This window comes from Coregonus lavaretus (assembly GCF_964263955.1).
Source record: "Coregonus lavaretus genome assembly, chromosome: 16".
Lineage (NCBI taxonomy): Eukaryota > Metazoa > Chordata > Actinopteri > Salmoniformes > Salmonidae > Coregonus > Coregonus lavaretus.
In genome coordinates, this window is record NC_140003.1 from 37,923,819 (window position 1) to 37,936,305 (window position 12,487).

The 12,487-nt window shown below is 47.0% G+C and overlaps 1 protein-coding gene across 1 annotated transcript in view; it reads left to right on the plus strand.

Annotated features, from left to right (window-relative positions):
- Positions 1-2,120: 2,120 nt before the first annotated feature.
- LOC311143491 (target of Nesh-SH3-like) overlaps positions 2,121-12,487 on the plus strand; it is a gene marked incomplete at its 5' end in the record, with an annotated part of 72,248 nt that continues 61,881 nt past the window's right edge. The window contains one exon of the mRNA XM_084179318.1: positions 2,121-2,214. Within this exon, the coding sequence (XP_084035444.1) occupies positions 2,121-2,214 (94 nt within the window). The remainder of the gene's footprint in view (positions 2,215-12,487) is intronic.

The window sequence follows — 12,487 nt, forward strand, 5'->3', positions numbered from 1 at the left end:
GCTTGCTCATAGTAGGCGGGTTACCACACGTGCATGAAGTGACCAAAGTTGCACGTGTTGGTGGCGTGTTTTGGGGTTTGGTACAGCAGAATGAATTGAGATTGTGTGAGAGAGGGATGACGGAGGGATGAGAGAGGGATGATGGAGGAATGAGAGAGGGATGAGAGAGGGATGAGAGAGGAATGAGAGGAATGAGAGAGGGATGAGATAGGGATGACGGAGGAATGAGAGAGGGATGAGATAGGAATGACAGAGGAATGACAGAGGGATGAGAGAGGAATGAGAGAGGGATGAGATAGGAATGAGAGAGGGATGACAGAGGAATGAGAGAGGGATGAGAGAGGGATGAGAGAGGGATTAGAGAGGTATGAGAGAGGGGAGAGGGATGAGAGAGGGATGACAGAGGGATGACAGAGGGATGAGAGAGGGATGAGATAGGAATGAGAGAGGGATGACAGAGGGATGAGAGAGGAATGAGAGAGGGATGAGATAGGAATGAGAGAGGGATGACAGAGGGATGAGAGAGGAATGAGAGAGGGATGAGATAGGAATGAGAGAGGGATGAGAGAGGTATGAGAGAGGGGAGAGGGATGAGAGAGGGATGACAGAGGGATGACAGAGGGATGACAGAGGGATGATATAGGGATGAAAGAGGGATGACAGAGAGATGAGAGAGGAGTGAGAGGGACGAGAGAGGGATGACAGAGGGATGAGAGAGGAATGAGAGAGGGATGACAGAGGGATGAGAGAGGAGTGAGAGGGATGAGAGAGGGATGACATAGGGATGAGAGAGGGATGAGAGAGGAGTGAGAGGGATGAGAGAGGGATTACAGAGAGATGACAGAGGAATGACAGAGGGATGACAGAGGGATGAGAGAGGAATGAGAGAGGGATGAGAGAGGGATGAGAGAGGAATGAGAGAGGGATGAGAGAGGGATGAGAGAGGGATGAGAGAAATGAGAGAGGGATGAGAGAGGAATGAGAGAGGAATGAGTGAGGGATGAGAGAGGGAAGAGAGAGGGATGACAGAGGGATGAGAGAGTAATGAGAGAGGGATGACAGAGGGATGAGAGAGGGATGAGATAGGAATGAGAGAGGGATGAGAGAGGGATGAGAGAGGGATGAGAGAGGAATGTGAGAGGGATGACAGAGGGATGAGAGAGGGATGAAAGAGGAAAAACTCTACTGGAACACCACTCTTCTCTTTTTCCTCCTTACCTCCGTTTTTGGAAGACTCTTCCAGAACCTTTAAACACCTTACAACTTTGGGCTAAATTAAGAGAGAGGTAAAAAGAGTGTTAGAGTGAGGGATAGGAAAGGGAGGAAAAAGAAGGAGGGAGAGAAAGAAAGGAAAGAGAGAATTAGAGAGTAAGTGCAACGAAAAATCAGCAAGAGCCTTATGGATGGAAAACAGTGGAGGTGTGGAAATCGTAGAAAAAAAATTACAGAAAGAAAGAAAGAAAGAAAAAATGAAAGGGGGAATGAGAGAGAAAGAGAGTGAGTGAAAATGAAAGAGAACGGAAGAGAGAAAGAGAAAGGGCCAGAGACACGAGAGAGAGAGAGAGAGAGAGAGAGAGGGTGTGACAGCAAGTAAAAGAGTGCTGTTCTCTGTGGGAGAGTGCGAAAAAAGAAAAGGGGTGTGTCTGCTTTCCTGTGTCCCCTCCCTCTGTAGGTATATATGCTGCAGGCTGGTCTCCCTGGATCCCAGAGCACAGCATAGAGCCTCAGCGCACCCAGCCCCTCAGCCTCAGACAGAGCCTGTCCAGTGTGCTGCACAAGTCCTGAGACCCACCAGCTCAGGGAAGTAGTCCAGCCACCAGAGACAGTTCTCAGAATCACACAGACCTAGGAGAATGACTTTACTGTTCTAGTTCTACTGTTCTAGTTCCACTGTTGTAGTCGTATACCAGGCGCAGTCTGTGAGCTAGTCCAGAGCTGGTTGATATTTACTCTGAAATTCTCCAGTACTGTAGTCCAGTGGCTCACCTTAGTCCTCCTCTTAGTCCTGAACTGTGATCATTTAGTGGAGTACCTGAGCAGATCTACACAAGTCACGTGTATCTAGTGAGACCCACCAGCCAGTCCTTTTTACCTGAGACCTCTGCAGAGAAGCTACAACCATGCAGCGCTCACACACCTTCCTCCTCTTCCTCTACCTCCTCGTCATCGTTGGGATGGCGCTGGCCAGCTCGTCCACGGCTCGGAGAAGCAGAGGTAGGTGACATCTGTATCACCATCATCACCATGTAGAACACTTACAGTCAGCTCCTGATAAATACAATGTTATTGGAATTGCTTGGCATGCACTAAACTGAAGCATGCAGATACAAAACAATGAAAAACACTGAACTTTAATAAGAACGGATTAACTACAATGCACAGCTTGCAGTTATCCAATGTGCACTTATCAGGAGTTGACTGTACATCAAATAGGATGAATATATGTATTTGTATGGGAATTCTGTCTTGCCTATCACAGGCTATTGAGTTTTGCAAAGACAGTTTGCCTCAGATGATGTAAATAAAATATGAATGTAATTAAACACATGTAGACATTCAGTTGAATGAAATGTGGACACCCCATACATATTATGATTGCATTACATTTAATGATGCTGACCGCTCAGTTTCATGTAGAATTGTTGGACCAAACTGTACAGTATTGGTGAATGGTATTTTATCAATCGACACCTTGCATGGATCCTGTAGTGATTCTGTGTTCATATAATATTGCTAGACATTATTGCAGTGTTGAATCTAAATCTGGCATATGACTGTTATTGTAATGCTTACACAGAGACTATGTCCACTGAGATCATGCTCAAAACACTGTGCATATTTCATGGTATGTGGTTGTGGTTTAGGTCTAGGTACAGTATGATTAATGGTATGCAATTGTTATTATAAACTGGGTGGTTCGAGCCCTGAATGCTGATTGTCTGACAGCCGTGGTATAACAGACCGTATACCATGAGTATGACAAAATATTTATTTTTAACTGCTCTAATTACGTTGGTAACCAGTTTATAATAGCAATAAGGCGCCTCGGGGGTTTGTGGTATATGACCAATATACCACGGCTAAGGGCTGTGTCCAGGCACGCCGCGTTGCGTTGTGCATCAGAACAGCCCTTAGCCATGGTATATTGGCCATTTACCACACCCCCTTGTGCCCTATTGCTTAATTATACTGTATGTTGGATGGTATGTGATGTGGTTGTTATTGTATCATGTGTTATTGCATTTGACCGTTATCACATGGCAAAAACGTGCTGTCCTGCATATGTTGCTGTGACAACCACAGGTGGCCGTTGCCTTGCCCCATATTGCCTGAAAAGCTGGTGGTTCTGTGAATGTGTGCCTAGACGCAAGCACTCAATTGAGAGATCAAGTTTGCCCTATTGTGGTACATAGTAGAATACACTACTCTGTGCCTACTGTAGGTCTACTGTATGTAATGTTGAAAATCGATGAACTGTCTTTAGTTGACCGGGAGCAAGGTGTTCCAAGGTGTTCGCTAACTGGACAAAAATTGTGCTTGTGCTGGGTTCTTTAAGAGCCACTTGAGTTTGTCCCATTTCCGTGAAACAAGGTGGGCAGGCGAGGGCAAGAGTGGTTAACTCCTACTAATAGTGTCCAGTCTTTACAAATGAAAGTGTTTCCAGGTTACAGGTCAGGGTTGTTGGTAGTTTGTCCCTTTTTGCAATGTGCCATGTGCTTGTCCAGAAGTGTGCCATTGTCTTACCTTCGAGGCAGAATTTTTATTTTATTTTGCAGTTTAATTACTTCTAATTAATTACTCTCCCTATTTGTCACCCCCCTCTCTCTCTCTCTCTCTCTCTCTCTCTCTCTCTCTCTCTCTCTCTCTCTCTCTCTCTCTCTCTCTCTCTCTCTCTCTCTCTCTCTCTCTCTCTCTCTCTCTCTCTCTCTCTCTCCCTCTCCCTACCTCCTCTCACTTTGCCTCTGTCTGTCTGTCTCTTCAGTCAGTTAGTTTATTGTTAATCATGTTGTAAATGGGGCCAAAAAGTTTAATCTGTTCAATATGGGAATCAGCCCTGTTTTGAGGGTTCACTATGATTAGGATTCTCATGACAGTCACAGAAAACTCTGGAAGTGCCTGCCATGTCTCCTATCTGTCTCTACAGTGCTTTCTGTGAATTAAAGTTGGGAACTGTTTGAAAACGTTGATGCTAATAAAGCTGATTTGAAGTGAGTGGGACTCCAGAGTGGAGATGGCTAGAAAGGCAAGCACTGTGGAAAAACTCGTCATTTTGGCGCTTGTTCCCCGTTTGGAAGATGTTACGTTAAATTGTTATTGGCTGAAGTGACATCAATCATCTGGATAATTTGTTGATTCACTTTATATCTCTTTGTGCATGTTAGGTGTATTAAATCCTGATGAATACAGCATGGCTGTCGAAACGCTACTATTACATTATTTCATCTGAGCTCCTAGAGTTTGCTGCTCTCCTTTTCTTATTCAGGTGTATGTGTCTAACAGCCTGAGGGATGGAGGGATGGATGAGAGAGGGCAGGACAGATGGAGGGATGGATGAGAGAGGGCAGGACAGATGGAGGGATGGATGAGAGAGGGCTAGACAGATGGAGGGATGGATGAGAGAGGGGAGGAAAGCTGGAGGGATGGATGAGAGAGGGCAGGACAGATGGAGGGATGGATGAGAGAGGGCAGGACAGATGGAGGGATGGATGAGAGAGAGCAGGACAGATGGAGGGATGGATGAGAGGGCAGGACAGATGGAGGGATGGATGAGAGAGAGCAGGACAGATGGAGGGATGGATGAGAGAGAGCAGGACAGATGGAGGGATGGATGAGAGAGAGCAGGACAGATGGAGGGATGGATGAGAGAGGGCAGGACAGATGGAGGGATGGATGAGAGAGAGCAGGACAGATGGAGGGATGGATGAGAGAGGGCTAGACAGATGGAGGGATGGATGAGAGAGGGCAGGACAGATGGAGGGATGGATGAGAGAGGGCAGGACAGATGGAGGGATGGATGAGAGAGGGCAGGACAGATGGAGGGATGGATGAGAGAGGGCAGGACAGATGGAGGGATGGATGAGAGAGGGCAGGACAGATGGAGGGAAGGATGAGAGAGGGGAGGACAGATGGAGGGATGGATGAGAGAGGGCAGGACAGATGGATGGATGAGAGAGGGCAGGACAGATGGAGGGATGGATGAGAGAGGGCAGGACAGATGGAGGGATGGATGAGAGAGGGGAGGACAGATGGAGGGATGGATGAGAGAGGGCAGGACAGATGGAGGGATGGATGAGAGAGAGCAGGACAGATGGAGGGATGATTGGAGAGCAATGTCGGGCACGAGAGACGAAGGAAGGGAGAGTTGGTGAAAGATAAATATTTTTGCCACCAGAGAAAATAAAACAGCTGTAGTTGAGCCAGATGTGGGAGATACAGTATGAAATCAGGGGAACCAGTGCAGATGATAGCGTAGGAGTGTTAGCCCAGGCACGGCTCTCTCCTGCTGGGCTGTGAGGTAAAGCTCTCCCCCCTGAGAACCTGGAGCATGGCTGAGCTGGCCCATGGCCAAGGGTGTGGTGTAGAGGTGTAAAGCCCCCTAAAGCTTATCAACCCCCCCACCCCCTCCCCTGTCCCCCATTGGAATTCTGTGATATTGTAGGTGAGGCTTGCTTTTCATTTCTGACAACCTTCAAAATGTCAGTTTTTCTCAAAGTTCCCTCTTTTTGTTCTGAGGCGGAACCATTCTTCCCAACCTTTTCACCTTCTCATTCCCAGGATGGAAACCTGAGAGCCAAACACCAGCAGAACTACGAAAAATCAACTTTAGCCACAGAGCCCCAGAGTCTTCAACTAGATTAGAGTCACAGAGCACCACAGTCTTCAAATAGATTAGAGTCACAGAGCATCACAGTCTTCAAATAGACTAGAGCCACAGAGCCCCACAGTTTTCAACTAGATTAGAGTCACAGAGCACGACAGTCTTCAACTAAACTACAGCCACAGAGCCCCACAGTCTTCAACTAGACTAGAGTCACAGAGCCCCACAGTCTACAACTAGATTAGAGTCACAGAGCACCACAGTCTTCAACTAGACTAGAGCCACAGAGCACCACAGTCTTCAACTAGACAAGAGCAAAAGAGCACCACAGTCTTCAACTAAACTAGAGCCACAGAGCACCACAGTCTTCAACTAGACTAGAGCCACAGAGCACCAAAGTATTCAACTAGAATAGAGCCACAGAGCACCACATTCTTCAACTAGATTTGAGTCACAGAGCACCAAAGTATTCAACTAGACTAGAGCCACAGGGCACCACAGTATTCAACTAGACTAGAGCCACAGAGCACCACAGTCTTCAAATATACTAGAGCCAAAAAGCACCACAGTATTCAAATAGACTACAGCCACAGAGCACCACAGTCTTCCACTAGACTAGAGCCACAGAGCACCACAGTCTTCAACTAGACAAGAGCCAAAGAGCACCACAGTCTTCAACTAAACTAGAGCCACAGAGCACCACAGTCTTCAACTAGACTAGAGACACAGAGCACCACAGTATTCAACTAGAATAGAGCCACAGAGCCCCAGAGTCTTCAACTAGATTAGAGTCACAGAGCACCACAGTCTTCAAATAGATTAGAGTCACAGAGCATCACAGTCTTCAAATAGACTAGAGCCACAGAGCCCCACAGTTTTCAACTAGATTAGAGTCACAGAGCACGACAGTCTTCAACTAAACTACAGCCAAAGAGCCCCACAGTCTTCAACTAGACTAGAGTCACAGAGCCCCACAGTCTTCAACTAGATTAGAGTCACAGAGCACCACAGTCTTCAACTAGACTAGAGCCACAGAGCACCACAGTCTTCAACTAGACAAGAGCCAAAGAGCACCAAAGTCTTCAACTAAACTAGAGCCACAGAGCACCACAATCTTCAACTAGACTAGAGCCACAGAGCACCACATTATTAAACTAGAATAGAGCCACAGAGCACCACATTCTTCAACTAGATTTGAATCACAGAGAACCAAAGTATTCAACTAGACTAGAGCCACAGGGCACCACAGTATTCAACTAGACTAGAGCCACAGAGCACCACAGTCTTCAAATATACTAGAGCCACAGAGTACCACAGTATTCAACTAGACTACAGCCACAGAGCACCACAGTCTTCCACTAGACTAGAGCCACAGAGCACCACAGTCTTCAACTAGACAATAGCCAAAGAGCACCACAGTCTTCAACTAAACTAGAGCCAAAAAGCACCACAGTCTTCAACTAGACTAGAGCCACAGAACACCACAGTCTTCAACTAGACAAGAGCCAAAGAGCACCACAGTCTTCAACTAGACTAGAGCCACAGAGCAGCACAGTATTAAACTAGACTAGAGCCACAGAGCACCATAGTATTCAACTAGACTAGAGCCATATAGCACCACAGTATTACACTAGACTACAGCCACAAAGAACCACAGTCTTCAACTAGACTAGAGCCACAGAGCACCACTGTATTCAACTAGACTAGAGCCACAGAGCACCACAGTCTTCAACTAGACTAGAGCCACAGAGCACCACAATATTCAACTAGACTAGAGCCACAGAGCACCACATTCTTCAACTAGACAAGAGCCACAGAGCACCACAGTATTACACTAGACTAGAGCCACAGAGCACCACAGTCTTCAACTAGACTAGAGCCACAGACCACCATAGTTTTCAACTAGACTAGAGCCACAGAGCACCACAGTATTACACTAGACTAGAGCCACAGAGCACCACAGTCTTCAACTAGATTACAGCCACAGAGCACCACAGTCTTCAACTAGACTAGTGCCATAGAGCCCCACAGTTTTCAATTAGATTAGAGTCACAGATCACCAAAGACTTCAACTAGACTACAGCCACTGAGCCCCAAAGTCTTCAACTAGACAAGAGCCACAGAGCACCACAGTCTTCAAATAACTAGAGCCACAGAGCACCACAGTCTTCAACTAGACTAGAGCCACAGAGCACCACAGTCTTCAACTAGACTAGAGCCACAGAGCACCACAGTATTCAACTAGACAAGAGCCACAGAGCTCCACAGTATTACACTAGACTAGAGCCACAAAGCACCACATTCTTCAACTAGACTAGAGCCACAGGGCACCACAGTATTCAACTAGACTAGAGCCACAGAGCTCCACATTATTACACTAGACTAGAGCCACAGAGTACCACAGTCTTCAACTAGACTACAGCCACAGAGCACCACAGTATTCAGCTGGACTAGTGCCATAGAGCCCCACAGTTTTCAATTAGATTAGAGTCAAAGAGCACCACAGTCTTCAACTAGACTACAGCCACAGAGCCCCAAAGTCTTCAACTAGACAAGAGCCACAGAGCACCACAGTCTTCAAATAACTAGAGCCACAGAGCACCACAGTCTTCAACTAGACTAGAGCCACAGAGCACCACAGTCTTCAACTAGACTAGAGCCACAGAGCACAACATTATTCAACTAGACTACAGCCACAGAGCACCACAGTCTTCAACTAGACTACAGCCACAGAGCACCACAGTATTCAGCTGGACTAGTGCCATAGAGCCCCAGAGTTTTCAATTAGATTAGAGTCACAGAGCACCACAGTCTTCAACTAGACTACAGCCACAGAGCCCCAAAGTCTTCAACTAGACTACAGCCACAGACTCCCACAGTCTTCAACTAGATTAGAGTCACATAGCTCCACAGTCGTCGACTAGATTAGAGTCACAGAGGCCCACAGTCTTCAACTAGATTAGAGCCACAGAGCCCCACAGTTTTCAACCAGACTAGAGCCACAGAGCACCACAGTATTCAGCTGGACTAGTGCCATAGAGCCCCACAGTTTTCAATTAGATTAGAGTCAAAGAGCACCACAGTCTTCAACTAGACTACAGCCACAGAGCCCCAAAGTCTTCATCTAGACAAGAGCCACAGAGCACCACAGTCTTCAAATAACTAGAGCCACAGAGCACCACAGTCTTCAACTAGACTAGAGCCACAGAGCACCACAGTCTTCAACTAGACTAGAGCCACAGAGCACAACATTATTCAACTAGACTACAGCCACAGAGCACCACAGTATTCAACTAGACTACAGCCACAGAGCACCACAGTATTCAGCTGGACTAGTGCCATAGAGCCCCAGAGTTTTCAATTAGATTAGAGTAACAGAGCACCACAGTCTTCAACTAGACTACAGCCACAGAGCCCCAAAGTCTTCAACTAGACTACAGCCACAGACTCCCACAGTCTTCAACTAGATTAGAGTCACATAGCACCACAGTCGTCGACTAGATTAGAGTCACAGAGGCCCACAGTCTTCAACTAGATTAGAGCCACAGAGCCCCACAGTTTTCAACTAGACTAGAGCCACAGAGCACCACAGTCTTCAACTAGACTAGAGCCACAGAGCACCACAGTATTCAACTAGACTAGAGCCACAGAGCACCACATTCTTCAACTAGATTAGAGCCACAGAGCACCACAGTATTACACTAGACTAGAGCCACAGAGCACCACAGTCTTCAACTAGACTAGAGCCACAGAGCACCATAGTTTTCAACTAGACTAGAGCCACAGAGCACCACAGTATTACACTAGACTAGAGCCACAGAGCACCACAGTCTTCAACTAGACTACAGCCACAGAGCACCACAGTATTCAGCTGGACTAGTGCCATAGAGCCCCACAGTTTTCAATTAGATTAGAGTCACAGATCACCACAGTCTTCAACTAGACTACAGCCACAGAGCCCCAAAGTCTTCAACTAGACAAGAGCCACAGAGCACCACAGTCTTCAAATAACTAGAGCCACAGAGCACCAGAGTCTTCAACTAGACTAGAGCCACAGTGCACCACAGTCTTCAACTAGACTAGAGCCACAGAGCACCACAGTATTCAACTAGACAAGAGCCACAGAGCTCCACAGTATTACACTAGACTAGAGCCACAAAGCACCACAGTCTTCAACTAGACTAGAGCCACAGGGCACCACAGTATTCAACTAGACTAGAGCCACAGAGCTCCACATTATTCAACTAGAGAGCACCACAGTCTTCAACTAGACTACAGCCACAGAGCACCACAGTATTCAGCTGGACTAGTGCCACAGAGCCCCAGAGTTTTCAATTAGATTAGAGTCACAGAGCACCACAGTCTTCAACTAGACTACAGCCACAGAGCCCCAAAGTCTTCAACTAGACCACAGCCACAGACTCCCACAGTCTTCAACTAGATTAGAGTGACATAGCACCACAGTCGTCGACTAGATTAGAGTCACAGAGGCCCACAGTCTTCAACTAGATTAGAGCCACAGAGCCCCACAGTTTTCAACTAGACTAGAGCCACATAGCACCACAGTCTTCAACTAGACTACAGCCACTGAGCCCCAAAGTCTTCAACTAGACAAGAGCCACAGAGCACCACAGTCTTCAAATAACTAGAGCCACAGAGCACCACAGTCTTCAACTAGACTAGAGCCACAGAGCACCACAGTCTTCAACTAGACTAGAGCCACAGAGCAGCACAGTATTCAACTAGACAAGAGCCACAGAGCTCCACAGTATTACACTAGACTAGAGCCACAAAGCATCACATTTTTCAACTAGACTAGAGCCACAGGGCACCACAGTATTCAACTAGACTAGAGCCACAGAGCTCCACATTATTACACTAGACTAGAGCCACAGAGTACCACAGTCTTCAACTAGACTACAGCCACAGAGCACCACAGTATTCAGCTGGACTAGTGCCATAGAGCCCCACAGTTTTCAATTAGATTAGAGTCAAAGAGCACCACAGTCTTCAACTAGACTACAGCCACAGAGCCCCAAAGTCTTCAACTAGACAAGAGCCACAGAGCACCACAGTCTTCAAATAACTAGAGCCACAGAGCACCACAGTCTTCAACTAGACTAGAGCCACAGAGCACCACAGTCTTCAAGTAGACTAGAGCCACAGAGCACAACATTATTCAACTAGACTACAGCCACAGAGCACCACAGTCTTCAACTAGACTACAGCCACAGAGCACCACAGTATTCAGCTGGACTAGTGCCATAGAGCCCCAGAGTTTTCAATTAGATTAGAGTCACAGAGCACCACAGTCTTCAACTAGACTACAGCCACAGAGCCCCAAAGTCTTCAACTAGACTACAGCCACAGACTCCCACAGTCTTCAACTAGATTAGAGTCACATAGCACCACAGTCGTCGACTAGATTAGAGTCACAGAGGCCCACAGTCTTCAACTAGATTAGAGCCACAGAGCCCCAAAGTTTTCAACTAGTCTAGAGCCACAGAGCACCACAGTCTTCAACTAGACTAGAGCCACAGAGCACCACAGTATTCAACTAGACTAGAGCCACAGAGCACCACATTCTTCAACTAGATTAGAGCCACAGAGCACCACAGTATACACTAGACTAGAGCCACAGAGCACCACAGTCTTCAACTAGACTAGAGCCACAGAGCACCATAGTTTTCAACTAGACTAGAGCCACAGAGCACCACAGTATTACACTAGACTAGAGCCACAGAGCACCACAGTCTTCAACTAGACTACAGCCACAGAGCACCACAGTATTCAGCTGGACTAGTGCCATAGAGCCCCACAGTTTTCAATTAGATTAGAGTCACAGATCACCACAGTCTTCAACTAGACTACAGCCACAGAGCCCCAAAGTCTTCAACTAGACAAGAGCCACAGAGCACCACAGTCTTCAAATAACTAGAGCCACAGAGCACCACAGTCTTCAACTAGACTAGAGCCACAGAGCACCACAGTCTTCAACTAGACTAGAGCCACAGAGCACCACAGTATTCAACTAGACAAGAGCCACAGAGCTCCACAGTATTACACTAGACTAGAGCCACAAAACACCACAGTCTTCAACTAGACTAGAGCCACAGGGCACCACAGTATTCAACTAGACTAGAGCCACAGAGCTCCACATTATTCAACTAGAGAGCACCACAATCTTCAACTAGACTACAGCCACAGAGCACCACAGTATTCAGCTGGACTAGTGCCACAGAGCCCCAGAGTTTTCAATTAGATTAGAGTCACAGAGCACCACAGTCTTCAACTAGACTACAGCCACAGAGCCCCAAAGTCTTCAACTAGACCACAGCCACAGACTCCCACAGTCTTCAACTAGATTAGAGTGACATAGCACCACAGTCGTCGACTAGATTAGAGTCACAGAGGCCCACAGTCTTCAACTAGATTAGAGCCACAGAGCCCCACAGTTTTCAACTAGACTAGAGCCACATAGCACCACAGTCTTCAACTAGACTAGAGCCACAGAGCACCACAGTATTCACTAGACTAGAGCCACAGAGCACCACATTCTTCAACTAGATTAGAGCCACAGAGCACCACATTATTACACTAGACTAGAGCCACAGAGCACCACAGTCTTCAACTAGACTAGAGCCACAGAGCACCATAGTTTTCAACTAG